At 32.9% G+C, this 27,417-nt stretch overlaps 1 protein-coding gene across 3 annotated transcripts; it reads left to right on the top strand.

The window, feature by feature from the left end:
* Positions 1–23,548: 23,548 nt before the first annotated feature.
* Positions 23,549–26,602, top strand: LOC107945606 (probable gamma-aminobutyrate transaminase 3, mitochondrial). Of its 3 annotated transcripts, none has more exons than XM_016879666.2 (7): positions 23,549–23,931; positions 24,102–24,236; positions 25,155–25,228; positions 25,318–25,365; positions 25,572–25,619; positions 25,773–25,884; positions 26,385–26,602. In XM_016879666.2, the coding sequence occupies exons 3-7, from the start codon at positions 25,180–25,182 to the stop codon at positions 26,389–26,391; spliced, it is 264 nt and encodes an 87-aa protein (XP_016735155.2). In that variant the 5' UTR covers positions 23,549–23,931; positions 24,102–24,236; positions 25,155–25,179; the 3' UTR covers positions 26,392–26,602. The 3 variants fall into 3 exon arrangements, with proteins under 3 accessions (XP_016735155.2, XP_016735156.2, XP_016735157.1); XM_016879667.2 differs by having other exon boundaries at positions 23,578–23,931; positions 25,318–25,356; XM_016879668.2 differs by lacking the exons at positions 25,155–25,228; positions 25,318–25,365 and having other exon boundaries at positions 23,578–23,931.
* Positions 26,603–27,417: the final 815 nt, after the last annotated feature.

Raw genomic sequence — 27,417 nt, 5'->3', positions numbered from 1 at the left:
TTATTACATCCCAATTATTATTTTGGCCTATGTTATGTCCGAGTCAAACATAGATTTGGAGCCTTAACAATGTTTTCTTTTCCTACAAGTTGTTTGAATCAGATTGAATCATTCGTTTAGTTTGGTTGGATTGAAAGATTGAATCATTCGTTTAGTTTGGTTGGATTGAAAACTGGTCGTAGTATGGATTCGAAGAAAAGTATTAAATTAATTTACTCGAAAATCAGCATGAATCGAGTGATTAGATTGATTGAACTTAACTTTTAATGTTTTGTAAAAATTTTTTAATAATTTATTTTATCGAATCAGACAGATTATCAAACTGATAAACCGATTCAACTACAAGATGTTCAATAAAAGAAATGATGGAGCCACGACGTATAATAGCATTTTGCCCAATCCCAATCCAACCATATTATGGAAAACTTGGGGTCAATTGCACTAAACTACCACTTATGTTTTAAATTAATTTATAAATTTTAATTAGATATTAGAGCTAGATTGATGGAAGAATAATAGGATATGAGTGATACAAATAAGACTGAAATGATATTATTATATTAAATGAAATAAGATTACTAGAAATTGTGAAATGCCATATCTTCATGTAAAATTTGAGTTAACTCATCAATTACTTGATGAGAAATTAGCACTTAAATTTTCATCTCCATGAACACTTATAGGTTCCATGCTCCACCTTGTTGTTCAATCGAATAATCCTCATTTGTTCATTTGTTTTGTTAAAAGTACCTTGGAGGCTTTTATATTAGGGGTTAAATTACATTTTGCTCTCTTTACTCATAAAATGGGTAAATTAATCCTTATACATTAAATCAAAGAGCAAATTAGTTCTTTTTATTAAAAATTTTATCTATTTATACTGTTAAAAATTAGCATGACTAATAAAATAATCAAATAATAACATGTGATGTACTACGTGTACCTCATATTGATATATAGAAATCAATTTTTAAGAGGATTCTAAAAACACTTTTTTACCCATGAAAACAAAAGCCAAAATGAGAAAGCAGCAAGTAAAATGCACACATAAACTTTCATAGACTGACCCAAATATACATGCACAACACTTGAAGCTAACATTGCAAGTTCCAAGGCAGTACTATCTTATTCTTGCCATTAACAAAGACACAGCAAGAACCATTCACAAACAAAAACATATTACAAATACCATAAACAAACCTGTCAAATCCTGCAATTCCCATGTTCATCATCAAATTTTTTACCTTTTCAAAAACCTAAGTTTCCCCCTAGGATCTTGTGGGTCTACTGCATCCAACATTGCTTCAAGTTCATCATGCATTGACCTTCTTCCAGCTTCAACCATTATATCAGCACCCTAAATACAGAGAGCCGTTATGGTTAATGTACTTGAAAGTTCTCTGTATTATAGGGAGGGACTGAATTAAATTAATTCATCTATTATTAAATGAATTAATTTAATTCTTTCACTATACAAATATATATATATATATCAAATAAGCTTAAATTATAGGAGAGTTAACAATTATTGTGTAAAAAATTATCTTGAAAATTATTTTTTTCATTCGCAATTCAATTTCAAATAAAATGTTTCATTTACAGAACTTTTAAAAGTTTAAAAATATTAACTCTGTTAGACAATAAATAATATTTTTAACCAATAAATGTCAAGGGTGGTGGGAGGGGTTGGTAGGAGCCCCGTTCCCCCTAAAATGTGGAATTTAAATTTTAGCCCTTTAAATTTTATATAATATTAAGCTAGTAAAATGGTAAAATTACACTTTGACTCCTAAGAATGATAAAATTTTGATTTAGTTCTTTAAAATTTGTAAAGATATAAACTATTGAAGTGGTGAAATTGTATTTTAACTCTCATAAAAATATATAACTTAATTCCGACCCTCTCCAAAATTTTCTAGCTTTGCCTCTAGTAAATGTTACCTCCATTCCAATTGGAAGTATTTAACTCTTTTTAAATAGCACAAAGACTAAATTGATCCATTTATAAATAGAGGGACTAATTTGATCTAATTCTTATAGTAGTGAAATAATATCTATACTTAAATTTTGAAATAATTTGGTACCTCAACTCTTATAATATCATTACTTAGTCTAAATATATTTCGATTAAAATGTTGATGTGAATTTTTAAGAATAGTTAAGACTGTTAAAAGTTTCTATTAAATTCAGATTCATTACAATGTCATTTTATTACGTGAATTTCAAGTGTGTATTTTTTTAAAATCTCAAATTGTCAAACCAATAAATTTAACAAATGAATTTTAACAGTGTTAACAAATAGACTTGTAATTTTTAAACTTGAAAAGTAAAAAGACCAAATTCCTTAAAATAAAAGTATTAAAGATATGTGACACAAATTCTTGTTAAATAAAAATACAAGTGGCAAGATAGGAGGATCTACTATGTGCTTCCTCTATTTGATGTTGATTAGAATAAGATGTTTTAACCTTATTGCATTACTTCTATTTGACTTTCATTAGAATATGATTTTACAAATCTATACATAGATGTAGTCGTCTCTGTTTTTTACCAAAAGGGTTTCCATGTAAAATATCTGTGTGTTCTATTTCTCTCTCTCTTTTCTTGCCATTATCAACATTCTATTTGGCAAAAAGTATGAAGTCTAAATTCCAAATATATTTATAGTACAAGAATTTACAACATATTGCCACATTTAAAAATTTATTATATTATTTAAAAATAATATAGAGGTTTTCCATCTACTTGAAAACTCTCTATAAGAGTTGGCTCTGGTCAACAGATTAAAAAGGTTGCATCGTCAACTATGTTGGGAAGATTGGTAGTGTAGGCTGAGATTGCAGATGACTGTGATCAAATCAAACTTCACTGGTTCCATCTGATTTAGTGATGATCTGACTTTTAGTTGATCTGATAGGTTGATCATGATCATGCTGGTGGATTTGCTCATAGTTTGTTACCCACTTCTCTGGCAAAAGTTTCAACAACTCTTGCTTGGGTATTTGTTTTGGTACATGCACAAAGTAAGGTTATTCCCTGGTATTAAGAGAAATGAGAAAAGAATTTTCAGAACCATGATTCGATAGCTTAAAGGCATGATCTTAAACCCTGTACACTATCTGATAGTGAAGGGTTGCTGTAACTGCTGATTCAACCATTTCAACACCAATAATCTGGATCTGAACTTTCAAGGCGTCCAACAAGTTTGGATCTTGAAGGGACATGGTAAAGTTAGGAAATAAGGTTACCATCGCCATTCCTGAACTCAGAGTGGCTTCAACTGTCCCAATACAGGCATCCTGGTATCTTTTATACCTGGAATCTAACTAAGCAATCCTGAAAACAACTAGTTTCCCAGATGTTCCATGATAATTGAGAGCTAATCTGACTGCACCAAAATAGATATGTGAATATCCATGTTGAATCCAATCCTGTGAGAAATTTGAAGGAATCTCAAGAGTAAAAAATTGTTCTTCCTAACCTCCATAAATCATATGCTTATCGAACTTCGAGGACTAGACATATTCTCGAACATTCTTGCGACCGGTACTGATTAATAACTTTATACTTTTTATTGGGGAAAAACTAGGTTTTTAATAGGTAGAGTATGGATTTACAAGTGGCAAGCCAGTGAAGTGAACCTTTTCTTCCTATGTGAAGTAGGTTACCTCATATAATAAGGATATTTTCTTCGCAGAATGAGATTTAAAGGGAAAGAAGGTAAGGAAATTGGTGCTTTTGAAGTAGATGGTCTAGAACTCATTTCTTGGAGAAATCTCTTCCTTTTCAACTAGAATTCTCAATAAAAAGAAAATCTTGGAACGCTGGCTCGGATACCAAATGTGTACGAGATTTAAAAACCTAGTTTTTCCCCAATAAATAGTATAAAGTCATTAATCAGTACCAGACGCAAGAATGTTCGAGAATATGTCCACTCCTCGAAGTTCGATAAGTATATGATTTATGAAGGTCAGGAAGAACAATTTGTCACTCTTGAGATTCCTTCAAATTTCCCACAGGATTGGATTCAACATGGATATTCACATATCCATTTTGGTGCAGTCAGATTAACTCTCAATTATCATGGAACATCTGGTAAACTAGTTGTTTCCAAGATTGCTCTATTAGATTCCAGATATAAAAGATATCAGGACACATGTCCACTCTGAGTTCAGGAATGGCGATGGTAACCTTATTTCTTAAATTTACCATGTCCCTTCAAGATCTAAACTTGTTGGACGCCTTGAAAGTTCAGATCCAGATTATTGGTGCTGAAATGGTTGAACCAGCAGTTACAGCAACCCTTCACTATCAGATAGTGTACAGGGTTCAAGATCATGCCTTTAAGCTATCGAATCATGGTTCTAAAGATTCTTTTCTCATTTCTGTTAATACCAGAGAAGAACCTCACTATGTGCATGTACCAAAACAAATACCCAAGCAAGAGTTGTTGAAACTTTTGCCAAAAAAGCAGGTAACAAACTATGAGCAAATCCACCAGCATGATCATGATCAACCTATCAGATCAACCAAAAGGCAGATCATTACTAAATCAGATGGAATCAGTGAAGTTCGATTTGATCACAGTCATCTGCAATCTCAGCCTACACTACCAATCTTCCCAACACAGTTGATGATGCAACCTTTTCAATCTGGAAGTCCAGGACCAAAGTCAGCTCTTATAGAGAGTTTTCAAGCAGATGGAAAACCTCTATATTATTTTAAAGATCCTATTACAGGACATTGTCCATGGGGTCTTATGTGTTCCTGTGAATTGTGCATGAGCTAAACTTTGAAGAATGGGTTGCAGACATGGATAATAAAGCTTACAAGCCTCACAAGAAAAAATCTCACAAGAAATTAACACAGTCTAAATTTTACAAACGGTAGATAAATGGTGATCCAAATATTGGTCCTCTGGGAGAGGATAATGGCAAATTTGTTTATCTTATTGATTATTCTGTAGATAAGCTGAAAAAATCGCTAGAAGCTGAACAACAGTCTTCCTGACCACCTGTACCACTAAAGAAAGATCCTCAAGACCAACAAAAATGGTTGGTCAAGCCTTTAAAGTAGCCATTATATAAAAAGATCAATAAATGGGTTCAAAAACAAAATCAGATCCAATCTTGTTCCCAACAAGTCCAGACCTCAATTCTATCTCAGATAATTCAAGAAGTATGCATGTATCAATTAGCATCTTCCTATGATCAAGACTTTCCTCTTGTTGCAAAATTTTCTAACAAAGAGTATATTTATGCTCCAAAAATTCCTTCGAAGTTACAAGCAGATCCAGAAGGAAAACCAACCAAAATAGCGACAACAGAAGCTACCCGCAATTGGCAGACAGAAAATGCTTTGGCTCAAAATTCTGTTTTGAGAAAAATAAACTTAAAAGTCAATCAAATTGATTCAAAAGTCTCCAAAATTGAAACCAAAGTTGATGAAAATTCAAATATGATAAAAGATCTTATTCAGCTTTTTCAAAAAAGACTGAAAGAAGTTGCTATTGAACCTGCAGTGCCAGGCCAAAATTTTTTCTCTCACATTGCACAGAGAGAAAAGGAAATGCAAAATCTCAAAGAACAGATCCGGATATTACAGGAAACAGGAAAAATACCACCTTCTAGTCCTTTTAGGAATGGTATTGAGCTATTTTCTTCAATAAGACGGTTGGATACTCCTCCATCATCTAGATACTAAAGAATAATTTTCCCTCCTCCTGAAGAAAAAAAACCCAGTACCTATGATCTGCTTTTACAGATCAAGACTTAAAAAGAAATAGAAAGAAAGGAGACAGAAGAAAGAAAAAAGCAAAAAGAAAAGGTTTTAGGAAAAAGACCCGTTGAAGAAGAAAATACAGAAAAAAGTCATTCTCCACCTAGACAGGTGTCAAAATCATTGATGATTCAGAAGGAAAACTTTTATGATAGTAATCCTTTATCAAATTTTTTGAAGGATTACAACGAAGAAATGCTTCCAAAAATATATGTTTTACAAGAATCTGAAGAATCTCTTATTAAAGAATCATCTTCATCAGAATCTATTTCAAGAGATTCTGAATCTTTAGATGATAATTTTAAAATTGATCTACAAGTAATGGCCACAACACAACCAGAAGTAAAGATTGAAATGTCAGATGAAGAAATGAATGAAGCAGAGGCGGAATCTTCGAACACAAGACCTTCACCCCACATTTTAGGTGGAAAAATTATTTTCACATTAGATGACATTCCAAAAAAAGATGGCCAGAAAGACTACAGGAATTCCATGCTTGGTTGGAAACCAGAAAGTTAATTGAAGAAAGTAATTACAACATCCTAATGGAGTTTGTCTCTAGATTTACTAGGATGTTAAAAGACTGGTGGAATTCCATAAGACAAGGAGATCAAATGCAATTTTTAGTGATAACAGATCTATCACAAGCAATCAAGATTGTTCATAATCACTTTATTGGAAGTCCTAAAGATCTGTTAACTCTAAAAAGAAGAGAATTCTTCAAGAGAATATGTTCATATAACAAAAGAGATTTGTCAATGCATTTTTATGCAATGACTAAACTCTTTTATGCGTTCGAATTGGATCAAAGCCTCAAACAAGCAGTCATTGCATCTATTCCTGATCCACTTCAAGTTGCAGTCAATCAGAACTTACACAGGCAGGGTAAAAATATTCTTAATTTAACCGTGGAAAAAATTCAGCAAGAAACATATATAGCTCTTAAAGACTTGTGCAACAGAAGAAAAGTCTTTAAGGATTATCTTCATAGTGACAGAATATTAGACAAAGCTTGTGATGATTATTATCTCAAAATCAAGTGTGGAAAAGACAGATCTTGCTATTGCCCCACTAGAAAAAAGAAGCATTTCAGAAAAAAAATATCTTTAAATCACCAAAATCATTTAGAAAGAAAAATTCTAAATTGAGATTTTTAAAGAAGAAAAGGTCTTCCAAAGGAACAAAATCAACCCGTTGTTATATCTGCAATCAGAAAGGACATTTTGCAAAATCATGCCCTAACAATAAAAAAGGAGCAAAAATGATCTAGCAGGTACAACAAGAATCTGTATTAAAGATCGACAAAGATGATGATCTTGAGTCTCTATTTTCCATTGATGATGAGCCAAACGAGCAGTCACTATATGCAATTCAAAGTCTTGAATATAGTGACTCTGAATTTTCATCAAGTGAGATATACATGATGCAGTCTCAAATACTTTCAACAACCCTGATTTCTGTTCCTTATATTCTAGTTTTGATCTATCTTGATAAATACAGTAAGCCTATTACTGTTATTGCTTTTATTGATACTGGAGCATTAGAAACAATTATGAATCAAGAAATTTTACCATCAGAATAATGGAAACCAGACCTTCGTTACTTCAACTCTGCAGCAGACAAAGTATTTGCAACACACTTGATGAGCAAACCCATTAAAATCTAATTTTTCCCGAGATGTGCTGTGACTACATGGTCAAAACTCCCAGGTAAAGATCTTGTTATTGGTTTTGATCTCTATACAAAAGCCAAACAATTAAGAATTTTGCTTGAAGGACTAAGGTATAAACAAATGTTTAAACCTTTTGTCCAAATCCCTAAATTATTCACAGTCCACTCAAAAAAGATCCAAGAAGTTGTTGAAGAATTGAAGGAAAATTCTTGTGCAGGCTCTCATTCAGAATTTCTTCAGAAATGTGAAAATCCATTATGAAAAAATTCTGAATTTTTTTATCAAACTTCCTTTTAAAAGGAATGAAGATATCAATCATACCAGAGCTAGTCACACTGGAATGAATCCAGAACATCAAAAACTAGCAGAGGAAGAATGTCAGCAGTTGTAACAACAAGGATTGATTGAAGTCTCAAATTCACGTGGGCATGTGAAGCTTTTTATGTCAACAAGAGATCAGAATAAGCAAGAGGAAAATTGAGGCTAGTAATTAATTATTAGCCTCTTAATCATTTCCTTTAAGATGATAAGTTTCCTTTACCCAACAGAAATTCACTATTCTCCAGTCTAGCAAAGGCAAAAGTTTTCTCCAAGTTTGACTTGAAAGCAGGATTTTGGCAACTAGGTATAGATCTAGAAGATAGGCCTAAGACGGGTTTCTGCATCCCAAATAAACATTTTCAATGGACAGTAATGCCTTTTGAGCTTAAAACTGCTCCATCACTGTTTCAGAAGGCCATGATGAAGATCTTTCAGCCTATTATGGATTAAGCCATGATTTATATAGATGACATCCTTTTTTACAACCCATATCATGAACAACATACCAATCTTTTGGCCCAATTCAAGTAGATAGTCCTCCAATATGGAATCATGATCTCAGAAAGAAAAATGCAAATCTATAGAGAAGAAATAGAATTTCTTGGTATGAACCTTAAAGATTGAAAAAATTTCTAGATGAAAATGCATCCAAGAAACAAGTTCAACAATTCTTAGGAATTGTAAATTATCTCAGAGATTTTGTGCCAAAAATCTCTAAATTTACAAATCCTTTAAGAAAAATGTTGAAAAAAGATTCTCCTCCATAGAATGCTAGACAAACCCAAGCGGGTCAAAAAGTTGAAAGAAGAACTACAAAATTTTCCACCTTTGCAAATTCCATCAGATGGCAAAAGAATCTTACAGACAGACGCAAGTGATAAATATTGGGAGATGTACGTTTTGAAGAAAGAAATGGTAAAAGACAACTGTGTGGCTATAAAAGTGGAAGATTCACCAATGCTGAAATTCATTACCACTCCACTTTCAAAGAAATCCTTGCAGTAAAGAAAGGTATATCTAAATTTGAATTTCATCTTATAGGAAATAACTTTCTTGTTGAAATGGACATGTCCTTATTTCCTAAAATGCTAAAATTTAAACAAAAAGATATACCCCATCCTCAATTGCTCAGATGGTCAGAATGGTTTTCCAAATATTCTTTTGATGTTAAGCACATTAAAGGGAAAACCAATGTTCTTGCTGATATTCTATCAAGACCATTTGAAAATTTCATGATAAAGCCTTTATCATCGAAATCCAAGAAAAATCAACCCCCACCTTCTTCTCTTTCTATACCTTACCTTCCAAATTCTCATCCAGAGCATCCTCCAGAAGTGTTGAGTCTAATCATGGAAAAAAAGATTCCACAAGGGGGCTAGAAATATGATGCTTTCTTACCAGCTTAGTATCTTTCAAGATTTTGGCGGATTGATTCTCAAACCATTGGGACTTCACCCAAAATATCCATTTATTCATCCACTTAAATTTCAGTTCACTAAATTCCCTGATGAATTAAAATGGATGATGTGGTATTTAACACAGTTGTTTCATATTGGGATAGAATTCTTCATTGAAGATCTTTTATATTTTCTGACTATGGCTGCCCAAGATAAAATTAGTCTGAAGATGAAAAATTTAGCCATTTTCTTTAAACGGTTTTATCCTTTAAAACAATGGATAGACATGATCATGAAAGAACAACTCAAATATAACAGGGTACAATATATTGTAATTATCTTTTAGAAACCTCAGTACTTTATGTAGAATGGACCAGCAACACAATTAGGGTCATTTCTTAGTGCTTGGATACATAAAACATTTTTTTAAAGGTTAGTTCAAATCCTTATAATTATAAGGATTTACAAAAATATTTGTGCCAGGTAAATAGAATTATTCCAACAAATATATGGCCCCCAGGAGATACATTAGCACCATAGGACATAAGGATTGAACCACCGACACCTTATCAAGAACATTTGAAGAAGGTATTAGAAGACTACCAGTCAAATATACCAGATCCAAAAGAATGGTCACAAGACTATCCATGGTTTTCTAGCAGTGCAATAGAAAACACGCCAGCTTGGACTAATTCGCAGGAAAATACATCACCTATGGAAGTAGAAAACAATCTTGACAGCTCAAGTGATGGTCTTGAACAAACGATTGAACAGATGGAGATAAAGTGCTACAGAGCTAAAGAAGAAAAAGCAAAGATGATAGAAGAACTGAACCTCACTTCTAATGTTAGTACAGACTATGAAAGTAATTAGATGTTTTATTATTTTGTATGAGTTATAAAAGTAAGTTTGTTTGTTATAGTATGAGTCAAAAAAGTAAGTTTATTTGTTATATGAGTCATAAAAATAAGTTTGTTTGTTATGTAAAGGGGATTCCTCCCTATCAGGTTGAACTGAAGATAAGTCTTGAAAACTCCTCCAGAGGAGGAGGAGAGATATTCTGTAACACCCCTTACCCATATTCAACTCCGGAATAAGGTATGAGGCATTACTAGAACACTTACACATGTAAACGTATTAAACCGAGTTACAAAATTTCATTCAAATTTAAACTCTTCAAATTTTTAACATGCTTTTATAATTCTTTATAACATATCCTCAAAATATTATATTCATAAAAAATAGGGCCTACGAGACCCGATACTTACTCATGTAATTCAAAGCTCCATTTCCATTTTATTCAATTCACAATATTTCGTGTTCACAATTCAAATTAATTTCTCAATCCAATATATATATTTCAATACCACACTCTCATACTATGAAACTTTATTTTTCCATATGAGCTTAAACCATGATCATCACATATCAAAGACAAATGTTCTTGACATTTCCATCACATAAAACCGAATTAATCAATGCAACTCAATGATATAATCATCCATATATTATTATCATACACATATATATATCATGACTAAATTTTTTTAAACATTTGGTCAATTGCTTTTCAAAACCACAATAGTTCTTCAGTACCAATACGTATTTACCATTCAATTTATCATTTACCGATTAAAATCGGGCATATGACCATTTATACACAATTCATTCATAAATTTTATTGTCCTCCTCCTCCTCTCCATTCCACATCCTTAATGTGTATATCACATTTAAACAACATTAACTATAATTTCACTATTCACTAACATGTATATTCAAAGCTGTCTATTCGAGTCACAATCACTAAATTATTTTTACCCGGAGTTACAGAACTCCAAATTAAGATCCGTAAATTTTCTCTGAAACTAGATTCACATATCTTCTTACCATAAAATTTTTAGAATTTTTGGTTTAGCCAAATAGTACAGTTTTTTCTTTAAAGTTTCCCCTGTTTCACTGTTTGACAGTTCTGACCTCTCTTCACTAAAAATTAATTATCTCACTGTACAGAATTCGAATATAGTTTCCATTTGTTTCTCCTAAAAATAGATTCACTGATAATTCTAAACATATAAACTTTATCTCATAATTATTTTTGTACAATTTTTTTACAATTTTCCAAAGTCAAAATAGGGGATTCCAAACTCATTCTGACTCTGTCTAATTAAACTTCAATTATCTCAAAATATATAACTCTTTTGCTTTCTCTATTTCTTTTATGTGAAAATAGACTCATTCAGCTTCAATTTCATATATTATTCAGTCTCTAATTAAATTTCCACCATTTGGTGATTTTTCAAAGTCACACAACTATTGCTGTCTAAACTGTTTTGTTGCTAAATGTACTCTTTCATAATTTCACTTTGTCACTTTCAATCACAATTCAATTCAAAATTCACTTTTCCATTTCTAAGTCGATATTCAATTCAATTCCACACCTATATTCATTATTCAATTACACTTAGTCAATTTCCCGTTGAACACTCGGAATATACATGGATACGTAGAGAATTAGCACATAAGTGCCACACTGATATGTAGCTGAAGCTACCACTGATACGTAGCCGAAGCTACCACTGATATGTAGCCGAAGCTACCACTGATACGTAGCCGAAGCTACCACTGATCAATAACACTGGAAATGTCCACGGGCCTGCTCACACAAGCTGTCAGGTGTCTGCAACACATGCTAGATCACCCAGCACCCGGGACTCACTGTAACACTGTAACACTGATCTCTAGTGACATGTCACTTGTATCCACTTCTATTCCTAAGTTCAACCGGGAATTTACACTTAACACTTTATTTTAAACACTTTATCACTTGAATAATTCATGAACAATTTTCCTTCTACATTCAATATTGATTCACATCTCAAATAAAATTCACAATTTATAAAATATATTACTATTATTTACACATAACTTACTTTGATGCAACAATATAAAAATTTAGCAATTTAGTCTTTAATCTTTTCTTTTCTCCGGTCAAGGTCGATTCCACTTCTTTCTTGATCTTTAATAACACATTTGACTTATTTAGTACTCACATTTATCAAAACAGTCCTTGACTCAAAGTTTGGAAAAATTACAATTTTGCCCCTAAACTTTTACATATTTACACTTTTGCCCCAAAGCTCGTAAATTAAACTTCATCCCTTATTCTTATGTATTATGACATGCTGAACATTTTCCCTTCTATGGCAACATCAAATTCCCACTCTAACACTTATGAACATTTAGCATTTTTATCGATTATGTCGTTTTACTCGTTTTCACTCAAAATCGCTTAGCAAAAGTTGCTTAACATAATTTCTAGCTTCATATTCTACCATAAAACATCAAAATAAACACATTCACATATGGTTATTTTTCCAAATATAAACCCTAGATTAAATTATTGCTAGAATAAGCAAAATCAAGTTACCGGGACTCCAAAAACGTAAAGAACATTAAAAATGGGGCTTAGAATCACTTACTATGGAGCTTGGAAGCTTGAAAACCCTAACAATGGCTCCCCCCCTTTCTGATTTCGTCCCCATGAAGAAGATGAGCCCAATTTGCCATCTTTTTCCCTTTTAATTCATTTTAATTACTAGATTACCAAATTGCCCCTAACTTAAAAATTTCTTATTTCACTTGTCTCATGCCCATTTTTGTCTACTAACTTAACCAATGGTCTAATTACCATATAAGGACCTCCAATTTAAAGTTTCATAACAATTGAACACTTCTAACATGTAGAACTCAACTTTTACACTTTTTACAATTTAGTCCTTTTGACTAAATTGAGTGCCCAAATGTCGAAATTTTCGAACGAAATTTTCACAAAATCATTCCGTGAAATCGTATACCATAAAAATATAAGAAAAATAAATTTTTTCTCATCGAATTTGTGGTCCCGAAACCACTGTTCCGACTAGGCCCAAAATCGGGCTGTTACATATTCCCTATATAAGGGAAAATAATTTTTAGTTTTAATCGTCGAATAGTTTCTAAATAAAAATACCAATGTGTTTTAAAATGTCTTTCTAAATATTTACTGTTCTCTTTTTTATCAACATAGGCCAATCTTTAAAAGAAAATCTTCCGTGAGTTTAAAAGTATGCTCTATGCTTGCCATACAATGGATCTTGCACAACAGAAATTAAACTTAGACCAGGGGTACTAATTGATATTGGATTTAAGGAAGTATTCTAAATTAATAGTTTGACAGCTAAAAGGCAGTGCCTATTTTGTGGCCAATGAGGAGAAATGCCCTATTTTTGGCATAGCATACTTGTTGATTAAACCCATTAATTTCAGATATTCTGGCCTTGAACCTCGTACACAATTTGGTATCAATTGTGTACACCTTTCTTTACTGCAAGGATTTTTGTGAAAGTGGAATGATAATGAATTTCAGCATTGGTGAATCTTCCACTTTTATAGCCACACAGCTGTCTTTTACCATTTCTTTCTTCAAAAAGTATAGCTCCTCAATATTTATTACTTGCGTCTGTTGTAAGATTCTTTTGCCATATGATAGAATTTGCAAAGGTGGAAAATTCTGTAGTTCTTTCAACATTTTGACCTCTTGGGTAGAGTTTTGGTTTCCAATTAATACCTGAATAGCATCGATGGTGAGGATGAGAGAAATAATCTAATCAGAGAAGCAACGATGTTCATTGGAATCACAGACGACGATTTTCCTGTAAGAATAGGGGTGTTCATTCGGTTAACCGACCGGTTAACCGACCCGAAATTACTATAACCGAATTAACCGACCTTCCAAAAATTTTAACCGTTAACCGAACCGATTTTTTTTAAAAAAATTTAACCGAACCGAAATTTTTTCGGTTAATAAGGTCAGTTAACCGAATTAACCGAAAATTATGTATTTTTTATTTTTGGTTAAAAATTACCCGAATTACCCGAATTAACCGAATTAACTGAATTAACCGAATTACCGAAAAATACCCGAATTTTTTTATTTTTTATTTTTAAATTTTAAAAAATTTATAAATTATTAAAGTAAATTGGGTTTTAGACTTTAGTAAATTGGGTTGTCTTTTAGTTTTAGTTTTATTGGATTGGGTAATTGGGTAAACTTTAGTTTTAGTTTTATTGGGTTGGGTAATTGAGTTTGGGTTGGGTTGGATAATTTTATTTATTAATTTTTTCGGTTAACCGAAAATTTTCGGTTAACCGACCGGTTTCGAACCGAATTAACCGTTAACCGAAAAATCATAAAAAAATTAACCGACCCCCGACCGAAAAAATTCGGTTAACCGACCGATTAACCGAATTCGGTCGGTTAACCGAATTTTTTCGGTTTTACCCGAATTATGCACACCCCTATGTAAGAATAGGCGTTGAACGATTCCTTGAGTTCTTTCAACTTGGACTTTGTTGCTGCTAGCTCTCGTAAAGCTCGCAAAGATTTTGATCTGTGTATCAAATATGCTATGAAGGTATTCTCTATCACCACCACGGCTTCCTCCGGTGATAACATCGGCCTTTTCCCTCTTAGCTTGGCCACCACTCCAGCTCTTCTCTCAAAAGCCTTTCACAAATTGAAAAGGTATATTCAAAAAATTTCATTAATTTCCACTATCATTAGACTTTGGGTGTAATCAAACAGAATCCAAATACGGACAAACTCGAGCTCAATCTGAAATTTAAAGCGAATTTAATTATTATCTATTTTTAAGCTCGAGTTTAACTTAAGATAAAATAAATCTATTCAAGTTTGAACTCGATATTACTCTAACGATGAAATTGGAACTTATTCAAGTTTAAGCAACATATATTATGGGCCATACGTAATTTAATAATATTTAAATTTTATATTAAAAATGAAAATTTTGATAAAACTCATGAGCCGAATTTTTAGGTTTAAATTCAATTTGATCTTATAACTTAACCTCGACTCAATATTTATCTAATTGAATTCGAGTTTTTTTCCAAATCAAACTCGAGTAGCATTAGAGTATTAGTGTCTCATTTATACCTTATGCATTAATGTGGTGAACAAGTAATCTTTGAGTCAAAAGGACTTAAACTAAATTACTAATTTTTTAGAAGGACTAAAAGTGAAATTTTCCCATTTTAGCTTCATCGCATACTCGTTTGAGAATGGTAGCCGCGTGATCATCAGGCTCTTCGATCTCCACGTTGAGAATGGTAGTTCCGTGATCATCAGGCTCTTCGATCTCCACCTCATGCGTGGAACACTTTCCTTTAGTCTTCACCTTACCACCACTGGACTCTCCTGCATTGGATCCAATCTCCTTGATCTTGACTGCCACTTCTTTGCCGTCGTGTTCCTTCGCAGTGTTTCCCTTGTTTTCACCCTTGATCTCAGCCATCCAACTGTACTTCTTTCTCCGGACTCTCAATCTCAACCGTCCACTTTTATTTCCTCCCTTCCAAACCCTTGATCTCAGTTATATATTGGTACTTCCATTCAGCTCCACCCTTCAACTCAGTCATCCACGTATGCTTCCTATCCCATTCCATTAACCGGTCAGCACCTAAACCCAAACCATCTACAGCTCTAACCCGTCGGTAGGTCGACATAAACGGCGTTTCTGACAGGGAAATCACGTCGGTAATAGCATCGAAAGCTTGATGTACCACTGGGGTTAAAAACATCAAGCGATAATGCCACTCGGGTTCTTCAAAGAGATCAAACATGGACAGTGAAAGATCAAAAGGGGCAACGAGGGGTCTGGTGAGAGACATTGGCGATAGTTTGGAGTAGATGTGCTCAGCCCGCCCGAAATATGGGAGGGTTTGCGTAAAAATATAGGCCCGAAATATAGGCTTGGGCAAAAAAATGAGGCCCGAAATATAGCATCGAAAGCTTCATGTACCACTGGGGTTAAAAACATCAAGCGATAATGCCACTCGGGTTCTTCAAAGAGATCAAACATGGACAGTGAAAGATCAAAAGGGGCAATGAGGGGTCTGGTGAGAGACATTGGCGATAGTTCGGAGTAGATGTGCTCATGGGCCGGGCGGCCCGACCTGGCCCGGCCTGACGGCCCGCCCGAAATATGGGAGGGTTTGCGTAAAAATATAGGCCCGAAATATAGGCTTGGGCAAAAAAATGAGGCCCGTTTAGAAAAGGGGCCGAGCCTCGGGCACCACTTTTTTGGCCCGGGCCTGGCCCGACCCGGCCCGATATAATAAATATATTTATTTTTTAAATTTTTTAATTTTAAAATATTTTTAAAATATTTTTTTTTATTTTTTAATTTTAAAATATTTTTAAAATACTTTTTTTTAATTTTTAAAATAAATTTTTGGTATTTATTAAAAAAATAGGCCGGGCCGGGCCCGGGCTTATGATTTTTTTCCTAGGCCGGGCCTGGGAAAAATTTTAGGCCCATATTTCGGGTCGGGCCAAAATTTTTTTATGGGCCCGGGCCGAACCCGGCCCATGAGCACCTCTAGTTTGGAGTGTGGGAAAAGCTTAGTGGTAAGTAAAGAGTGTTAGTAGTGTGGGTGAAGTTGGTGATGTCAAATCACGATGAAGGGAGAGAAGGGTAAATTTTCAGAGTTCAACAAGTGTAAGCCAACTGGTGATGGATGATCCATATGGGCCAAGTCAAAAAAAATTTAAGTTTCAAAATTAAATTCTAATTTATATGATAATAAAAATGTAATTTTAATATTTTAATAGTCTATATATTTATGATTTTTAAAGTATTAAATTAAAATTTTATATTTTTAAGGGGTTAAAGTGTAATTTTATCTTTATTTTTAAAAGGCCCAAATGAAAATTTTTCCATTTTAATAATTGGCTAACCTTACTTACAACTTCTACACTCCCCCTCAATTGGTGGATGAGAGTGAAATAAATCTTTCATGCCCAACTTGCCAACTACGTGTTCATGTTGCTGAATTTCAAGTCCTTTTGTTAGCATATTTGTAAGTTGATTTTTTGTTGACACATACTCATTATGAACCAGCCTTCATTGTATTTTTTTCTCTCACAAAGTGGCAATAAATTTCTGTATGTTTTGTTCTATTGTGAAAGACATGATTATTTGCTATTTTTATTTCCATGAGGTCAATGAATCTCCCAATTTCACACAATTTCCTGTTACTAACTTTCTCGATATTGGACAAGATGCCCAATCCAAGTCACAATATGCTATTAACTGTGTGGATCCATTTACCATAAAAAACAACCCTCTCCTAGGATCTTTTTTCACATATCTTACTATTTGTAGTTCTGCTTCATAGTGTGACATTTTTTTTCGTTGCATGAATTGACTTAAGTGCTGAACTGCAAAAGCAATATCTAGCAATGTGTGAGTCAAGTACAACAATCTCCCAATAAGTTGTTGATACATTCGCACATCTTATAACATTTCATTACCGTGATTGACTTGTATTGTTTTATCATATTCAATGGAAGTTAACTTTTGATTTTGTTCTAAAGGGGTAACAATTACTTTTCCTCCAGTAAGCCCCATATCTAAAATCAATTTAAGAGCATACTTTCTTTGATTCAATACAGCCCAATTCTCTGACCAAAGAATTTCAATACCAAGAAAATATTTAAGGTTTCCCAAATCTTTCATCATTAAACTCTGATGTAACACTTGTTTCAATTCATCAATAAACTTCTCATAATTTTTTATTATCAGTAAATCATCAACATATATAAGCATGATAACAATTTGATCCTCGAATTTCTTAGTAAAAAGAGAATAGTCATGCTTACTTTAAGAATAGCCATTAAGTAAAAGAGCCTCTGTAATCTTCATGTTCCACTGCCTTGATGCTTACTTCAATCCATAAAGTGATTTTCGCAGTCGACAAACTTGAGTCTCCCCTTAAGTGCGAAAACCGAGATGAAGCAAACATGTACACTTCTTCATGTAAGCTGCATTGTAAAAAAAACATTGTAAACATCCATTTGACACAATGGCCATCCATGGTGAGCAATAAGGGCAATGGCAGTGCGAACTATGACTTGCTTGGCAACTAGAGAAAATGTGTCATGGTAATCAATACCCTATTGTTGATTAAACCTCTGACCAATAAGACGAGCTTTGAATTGCTCAACCAAACCATCAACATTATACCTTGACTTTGAAAACCCATTTACAACCAACAGGTGTTTTACCAGGGGTAAATGAATTACATCCCAAGTGTTATTTGATTCCAATACCTGAATCTCTTGTTGCATAGCTTCAACCATTGATTATCCTTAATTGCCTTAGCATAATTACAGGGTTCAGATATGTGGGAAATGGAAGCAAGAAAAGAAATAGTATGAAAAGGTAAATGATTATAAGAAATAAAATAATTAAGAGGATATTTACTTGGATAAAGTGGAGAAGAAGAAGCCGAATGAGAAGAGTAATCATAATCTTGCATCCAAGTTGGAGGCTTAGACAATCGTGTAGTATGACGTAAGGAAGTGGAAGACACATAGGGTAATTTAGGGGTTGAAGATAAGGGAACATGATCAGGAGAAATGTGTGATGGTATAATGGTGTCGATGGAAGAAAGAGATGAGGTAGTAGGTAACTGGTAAATAAGTATAAGGTCAGGTGATGATACAAAGGTTGGATAAGATAAATCTGGTATATTTTGGTCAGAAGGAACTAAGGTAAGAAATTCATTGTCCAAACAAGGATATGATGTGTCAGGAGGAAATAAAGGCTAAAAAGATAGGTCAAATTTAAAGGGAAACACAACCTCATAAAATAGTACATCTCGACTTACAAAAAAGCTTTTTTTTTAGATTATACAAAATATAACTCTTCTGAACCATTGAAGAATCCATAAAAACCAATGGTACTGACCTAGGGGAAAATTATCTGATGGTACTAAATTTTTTGTATAACAAAGACAACTAAACACCTGTAAATGAGATAAAAAGGTGGTTTATGGTATAATTGTTCAAACAGGGTTTTCTAATCAAGAACAGAAGTTGGCAATCGATTTATTAAGTAACAGGCTGCCTGTAATAGTTCGTTTTCAGTGGTATCAGAAATAGTGGTTTCAGGACTACAATTTTGACGAGTAAATTATTATTTTAATATTTATTTATTTTCTATGAGATTATAATAAGGTCGTATTAAAATTTTATTAAGAAATTTTGATGTTTAAATAGTTAATTAAGTAAAAAGGACTAAATCGTAAAAGGTGTAAAACTTGAGTTCTATTAGTCAAAAGGGATAAATGGCTATGAAATATTAAACTAAAGGACTTGAATGGTAAATATACCATTTAAAGGGTTAGTGGATACTTATGGACAAGGTTTTATTAAAAAATATATTATTAATAAGGGTAAAATGGTAAATTAGTAATTAAAAGAAAATTAAGTAAAGAAAGATGAAACAAAGTCATCATCTTTTTCCTTTTGTTTTATTTTCAATCGAAATTCCATGAGAGGAGAGCTTGAAGTTTTGGCTAGGGTTTAATTTATGCATGTAAGTGAATTCAAGCCCCGTTTTTAATGATTTTTATATTTTTGAGTTCGTTTTAGCTTAATCTAGCTAGCCCAAGGGTTATTTTGCAAAACTGTTAAATGTTGAGGGACTTTCCATGATTTTTTTAATAGGTTTTGATGTTAGTTGATGGATTATTTATCTTTGTTATAAATTAAACATGTTTTGTTAAGTGATTTTTTTTTTAAATTTTGAAAATAGGGGTTAAATTGTTAAATGTATAAATATATGGGTTTTATTGTGAAATTTTGGCAAATATGAGTTTCTTTAAGGTCCCTTGCAACATGGGTTAAGTTGGATTTATGTTAAAATAGTTAGATTCTAAGTTATGAGCTTAAGGACTAAATTGTGAAAAATCAAAGTATTAGGGGTAATTTTGTAATTTTTCATAAATATATGGATTAAATTGAATACTATAATTATTTAATTGATTGAAATTATCTATTTAAATCAAGATAAACCACATTCAGACTTAAATCGAGGAAAAATTAAAGCTTCGAATTAGGTCGAATTATACTTCTACAACCTTTGTTATCAAGGTAAGTTCGTGTAAATCATGATCGTATTAATGATAGCTTAATTGATTATTTACTATGTTGAGTTAATATAAACGAACTTGAAATTGTATGTGTATCGATGTTTGAGAAATTAACGGATAACGAATCTTGTTTAAACCTTAAGAATTCTTAGGATACAAATTTCATGCCATTAGGGATTTCATGTTCCGGGTGTTGGTCTTGAATGTCCTACCGATGGTTGAGGTCTTGCATTTTTTGCAGATTCCCCACAGCTCGTATGAGCAGCATCGTGTAGCTTACATTCCGACCCACAACTCGTATGAGCAGGTTTGTTTCACAACTCATGTGAGTATTGATGTAAAGGAAATGTTATAGTAATATGTAAATGCATGCTATGTGTGAGCTTTCCCAAGTATCCGATGTAATTCTATATGGTTCAACGGGTAAAAAAAAGGAAATGAAATGATAAGTATGCAAATGGAATGAATCATGATCTTATGGAAACATTGATGAGTTAAATGTTATGTATATATATGGTAAACTACATATCTTATGGTTGATTTCATATGTATCATGAACAAGTCACTACACCAAAACTGGCTTTTAGCAGGGATAAAAAACACCTGCTAAAGATCGATCATTAGCGGCGCTTTATGGAAAACGCCGCTGAAAATAAGCATTAGCGGCGTTTTCCAGAAAGCGCCGGAAAAAACCTAAGCCCAACCACGCCGTTTTTCGAGCTTTTGGGGATTTAGCGGGGTTTTTAAGAAAACGCCGCTAATGCTCAAGGCTTTAGCGGCGTTTTTGATAAAGCGCCGCAAAAAAAAAACATAAGCCCAACGATGCCGTTTTGTGAGCTTTTGGGGATTTAGCGGCGTTTCTAAGAAAGCGCCGCTAATGCTCAGGGATTTCGCGTCGTTTTTGAGAAAGCGCCGCAAAAAAACCTAAGCCCAATGACGCGGCTTTCTGAGCTTTCGTGGATTTAGCGGCGTTTTTTAAAAAGCGTCGCTAATGCTCAAGGCTTTAACGGCGTTTTTGAGAAAGCGCTGCAAAAAAAACCTAAGCCCAACAACGCCGTTTTCTGAGCTTTCGGGGATTTAGCGGTAAAAAATATGGGGGCTTTGGCGGCGTTTTTGAAAAAGCGCCGCTAATGCTGGGGGCTTTAGCGGCGTTTTTGGAAAAGCGCCGTTAAAAATATTTTATCTTAATTGGTTTATTCATATTAAATAAAATTCAATTTATTTCTAATTGAATATTTAAAATCTTCAGAAAAAAATAATGACACGTAGAAATAATTTGAAATAAAACACATGGAAAAATTAAAATACTATTATTTAAAATAATTGTAAAAGAGATAATAATAAATTTGTTTAGGGTTTTTGGTTTAGGGTATATGATTTATTTAAGATTTAAGGCCGCACTACACCAAAACAAGCTTTTAGCGGCATTTTTAGCTGCGTTTGGATAAAAAACGCCCCTAAAGATCGAGCATTAGCGGCGCTTTTTGGAAAACACCGCTAAAGATCGAGATTTAGCGGCGCTTTATGGAAAACGCCGCTAATAATAAGCATTAGCGGCATTTTCAATAAAGCGCCGCAAAAAATCTAAGCCCAACGACACCGTTTTTTGAGCTTTCAAGGATTTAGCGGCGTTTTTAGGAAAGCGCCGCTAATGCCCCAGGCCTTTAGCGGCGTTTTTGTGAAAGTGCCGCTAATGCCTAGGCCTTTAGCAGCCTTTTTGTGAAAGCGCCGCTAATGTCCAGGCCTTTAGCGGCGGTTTTGTGAAAGCGCCGCTAATGCCCAGGCCTTTAGCGGCGTTTTTGTGAAAGCGCCGCTAATGCCCAGGCCTTTAGCGGCGTTTTTGTGAAAGCGCCGCTAATGTCCAGGCCTTTAGCGTCGTTTTTGTGAAAGCGCCGCTAATGTCCAGGCCTTTAGCGGTGTTTTTGGGAAAGCGCCGCTAATAATGCTGTGGGGTTTAAAATAATTTCAAATATTTGTTAAAAATGGAAAAAATAAAATACTATTATTTAAAATAATTTTAAAGTTTTTTGGGTACATCACTAATTTTTTAATTTATATATTAAATAATTTCTTATATAATCGTAAAAGAGATAGTATTAATTTTAAACTATTGAATTAATTATCACTAAATAATTTCTTATATAATCGTAAAAGAGATAGTATTAATTTTAAAATATTGAATTAATTATCACTATAGTTTAGGGTTTTTGGTTTAGGGTATATGGTTTAAATAGGTTTAGGTGTTACCATTTTAAGGTTTATGGATTTTGGGTTTAGATCCTTGGTTTAGGGTATATACATGGTTTAGGTGTTGCCATTTTAAGGTTTATGGATTATGGGTTTAGGGATTATGGGTTATGGTTTATGGTTTATGGTTTAAAGGTTGGGGTTTAAGGTTTAGAGGTTATGTGTGAATGGTTTATGGTTTTAGGGTTTTAGGGTTTAAAATTATGGTTTAGGGTTTAGATTAACTAGTGTTTTCTAATTTATATATTAATTAATTTCTTATATAATTGTAAAAGAGATAATATTAATTTGGTTATTCAAAATCGTGTGAAGATTTGGTTCTTCAAAATCGATATAAGCTATATCCAAGGATATCCCCATCTTATCCCTTCCCGGTTTAGTATTTTTAGTGCTCGGTTCATTTTTTTTATCTGGTTCAATTTTTTACGTGTTTTGCCTTGTCCCCGCCGTGATCATCAAGTAAGAATTGATTGAATAGATTAAACTTTGCAAAGGTTTTAAAATATCGAATTAATTAGTGGGCTAAGCCAAACCAAGCTGTGCCAATGCCCAATTTAAAAAACTTTTCCAACTTCAAGCTCGTTTTCCCCGAATCACCCATTTCATTGTTTAAAAACAATAAAAATATTTTATATTTAAATTTAATTATTAAAAATAATGTCAATATAACTTGTTAATATTTTTATTATTTTAAATGGTAAAACTGGCTAAGTTCGGCTAGCCTAAGATTAAAAAATATAAATCTAAGCCTAACCATATTTTGGACTAGGTGGGTTGTATGGGTAGTGAACATTTCTAATTATCATTTAAAGAGTAAATAACATATATTTTTCTAAATTTTGAAAGGTTTTATATTTTTCGTGATTTAAAATTTTAAAATCAATTTTAAAAGATTTTAAAATTTTTTAGAATTTTTAAAAAGATTTTAAACTTTTATTTTTATAATATTTATATACTTTCAAAGAAAAGACCAAATTAATAAAAATTACAAACATTAAAGACTACAAAATTATTTTACCATTTTTAATAAGGTGCCTTAAAAATGTTGCATTGATTATATATAATAATATTATAATTTTCCTCAAAATATATACAAATAATATTATATATTTTATCATTTTATTCAAAATAAAATGATTTTTTTCGGCGTTTTTAATCAAAAAAAATAAGCAAATCAAAATCCCGCTAAGTCCAAAAAATGAATTTTGGTTACCCGCTCGTTAGTCCCTCTTCTTCTCATCTCCATCGTGCGCCCTAAATCCCCAAATAAAAGTTTGTTTTTCTTCAGCTGAAATCCCCCAAATTTCCCATTTCCTACAACACCAGTCAATACACCTACACCAATCACACTTCTTTTTCCTTTTCATTTCACTACACTGAATTCACTCACCATAGCTACTCCTTTTCTCTTGATCTGTTAGGGTTTTTGCGCTTTGTTTTCCCCCTTTCTTTTACTTTGCCTTTACTAAGACGCCATTGGCTGTTCGCTGAAATAAAGAGATAAAAAAAAGATTGAAGAAGGTGAAGAATCTGTGTTTCAATTTCTTTTTCTGTCTTTGCTTAAAAAAAATCTTTTTTCTTCTTCTTCTTCTTTTTTTTTGTTCCAGATCTTCAACAGCAGGTAGTATATAGGTTTTCCTTTTGATGAATACAATATTATTGCATACTGAACATCTGTTTCTCTTCTTTAGGTAGAGCAATTAGAGCAAGAAGTTGGTGAGCTTCGTAAGCCATTGTTTGAGAAGACTGAACAAGAAACTGCAATGCTTCAGGCACCATTTTTTGCTTATGGCGTGACAAGTAGCGGGAAGACTCATACAATGCATGTAAGAAATAATTTGCTACTTCTTTTCCTTATCTTTGTATGTTCTACAGTGTAGGGTGGTGTCTCCTATTTTAATTTCATCTAAAGCTGTCATTTAATTTGCATTATAGAGACCAAATGTTCGATTCTTTTGTTATTATACATAAATGAATAATTGGTTTATTGACTACTCTAAGCTTGTCAGATTGGGATGCAGTGAATAGGATTAATGATTATTTGTTTATATAGGAGCTCGAAGGGATTGTGTGTTGGTTATTTAACCTTATAAGTAAGTGCAACAAGGATTGGAATTATTTGCTCTTTAAACAAAATCTATTTAATTCTATATCTAAAGCTCAGAAGTAGCATTAATTTTTTAACTAAAGCAACAGTATCTCGATTTTTACCAATGTCATGTTAATTTGCTTCCACATTTGTGCCTAGGTATTACTTATTTCTAGCTTTCCAAATTCCATTTTCGGAGAAATGTACTTGTTATTTAAGTTAAGTTAGTGCAGCAAGTGTCAAAATCATTCTTTAAGTCAAATCTATTTAATTTTTGCATTTTCCACTTGTGACAAGCTTAGAAGTAGCAGTATTTTTGAACTAAAGCAACAATTTCTTGCTCTTCTTCTACTAGAGTTTATAAATTTGATTTCTTTCACATTTGAGTCTAGCTACTTTATTAATCAAAAGTTCAATTACCTGGCAGCAGTAGGCTGAAAACAGGTTCCTTGTTTGTTAATTCCTTTCTAGTATTCTCTATTGTTGTCTCATTATTTACAAGTCATTTTTTAATTTCAGAGCATTTATGTATTCATATCATATCATAATTTGTTGTCATAACTTCTTTATTTAAACTTTACTTATTGTGTCTAACATTGTTAGATGTATATTTATTATGTCACTTTAATTAGTTCATTTCAATTTATATGTATAGGTGAAGCTTGTTTGGTATTATAATAATGCACTTGGAAGACCAGAGAAGAAGAAATTTATTGCTAGAGCCAAAGTGTAAAATTCAAAAATCCTAACCTTCAAACCACGTGTCATTATTTAGTTCACTTGCATAACATAATTTCTCTTTTTTTAAATTTCTTCAGATACCATGGTTCAACTTGGATATCATCCAGTCTTTCAGGGTAAAAATGGTACTTATTTTTATTGGTAAAAAATGGTTTTACTTGATTGTTTAACAGATATATATATAGATTTACCATTACAGACTTTCACCTCTGTATCAAAACTTCAACCTGCCACCTCCATTTGTGTTGCACACTGATTGCCCTCATTACAAGCTTATATTGATAATAATGAGCATGACTTTACTAATGTAGCATTGTCAAATACCATACAGGTACAAGCTGTTGTGAAAAAATACGACATACTTTTCATTGCAGACGAGGTATTTTTGCTAAATCTCGATCTCCGGCTCTTCATTTTGCTTGAAATATTTCCTATAACCATTTCCTCCGACACTCATACTCAAGTCCAAGTAACATATGAGAGATGATTGAATGGTTTGTTCATAAGTGAGGTTTTGTGCATTGCATTGTAGGTTATTTCTGCATTTGGGAGGCTTGGGACAATGTTTGGATATATGCCGATTGGAGCAGTCATGGTGAGCTCTCAAGTAACAGAAGTCGTTTATTCTCAAAGCAACAAGCTTGGTAAGTTAAAACCTGTATCCAACACTCATGAGTGTTGAGAAAATTGGTAACTCTCATTCTTGACTTTATTGAGCTCACCTTGAGGCTCTAAGTACTAACTATTTCTCCTCGTCCTTTAGCTTTCAAGTAACTGATGCACAAAAATTATGCTCCAAATTCCTGAAAAAGGGTTGAGAAAATTAGCAAGTAAATTTTTAGAGAAAGTTCTATGAAGTTTTTTATGGATTCTGTGGCGCAGACCCATATTTTTTATTTTGGCATATCATGTAATTGTTGTACTAAGTAAAGTAAAAAGTAGACTGAAGCAGTTTACTATGAAGTTTTTAGAGAAAGTTCTATGAAGTTTTAATCTATGCTTGCTTTCCCATGGATTTCCATTCCAACTAGCTTCGATACGATTCTGCTACTTTCAGTTTCACGTGATCTCCTCACTGTTACTTGTAATTATCCTTTTTCCATCTTTTGATGAGTGATTTTGCTGCTGCTATTGTTGTTATTAGGCTTTGATAGCCAATGGCGTTGAAGCGGGGACTATCCAGTGTGGGCGTCCAAAGGAACAGAAGTTCTGGATCTCGTTTGCGTATCGTGATTCTTTTTTTCTTCTCAATTCTGACGCTCATTGCTTTGAGTTCATTACAAGATTTCCTTGATTAAATAAATGTATTATATTTTTTATTACTAAGATTTACATTAAGAAAATGCATTGTATGTTTTATTACCTTGCATATGCATTATTTATTTTAATTTTGATTCTAAATTTTTATTTTTACTTAAGAGTTTTAACTTTTGGATTTTAATTGTATTATTAATTTATTATTTTAAATTCTAAATTTAAATTCATTAATTTTTTATATTTAGTTTTAAAGTTAAAATTTTCGTAGAAAATTTAATTTAAATAATATTTTTTATTTATCCTTAAAACATAATATAATATTTATCATAGAAATAAATATTATTTAAAAAAATTATTTTTTTAAAAGATATGTTTTTAGCGGTGTTTGTGTGAAAAGCGCCGCTAAAGGTCCTGATCTATAGCGGCGTTTGTGGGAAAAGCGTCGCTAAAGGTCTGCTCTATAGCGGCATTTGTGGGAAAAGCGCCGCTAAAGGTCTTGATCTATAGTGGCGTTTGTGGGGAAAGCGCCGCTAAAGATCTTGAGCTATAGCGGTGTTTGTGGAAAAGCGCCGCTAAAGGTCTTGATCTATAGTGGCGTTTGTGGGGAAGCACCGCTAAAGGTCCTGATCTATAGCGGTGTTAGCAACAGCGGTGTTTTTTGTGGCGCTTTCAAAAACGTCGCAAAGACTTTTAGCGGCGCTTCATAAAAAAACGCCGCTAAAAACCTATTTTGGTGTAGTGCCGGTTTAGGAGTTCATATTTTAAGGTTTAAGGAGTATGGATTAGGGATTATGGATTAGGGGTTGGGATTTAAGGTTTAGGGGGGGTTAGGGGTTTATGGGTTAAAAGTTAGGGATTCAGGGGTCGAGTTAGGGTTTTGGGTTTAGATTAATTATTTTTTTAATTTATATTTTAAATAT

The sequence above is a fragment of the Gossypium hirsutum genome, chromosome D12 (assembly GCF_007990345.1).
Source record: "Gossypium hirsutum isolate 1008001.06 chromosome D12, Gossypium_hirsutum_v2.1, whole genome shotgun sequence".
In the NCBI taxonomy this organism is placed as follows: domain Eukaryota; kingdom Viridiplantae; phylum Streptophyta; class Magnoliopsida; order Malvales; family Malvaceae; genus Gossypium; species Gossypium hirsutum.
The sequence above is the reverse complement of the archived record's forward strand: the minus strand, read 5'-3'. Positions and strand labels throughout refer to the sequence as shown.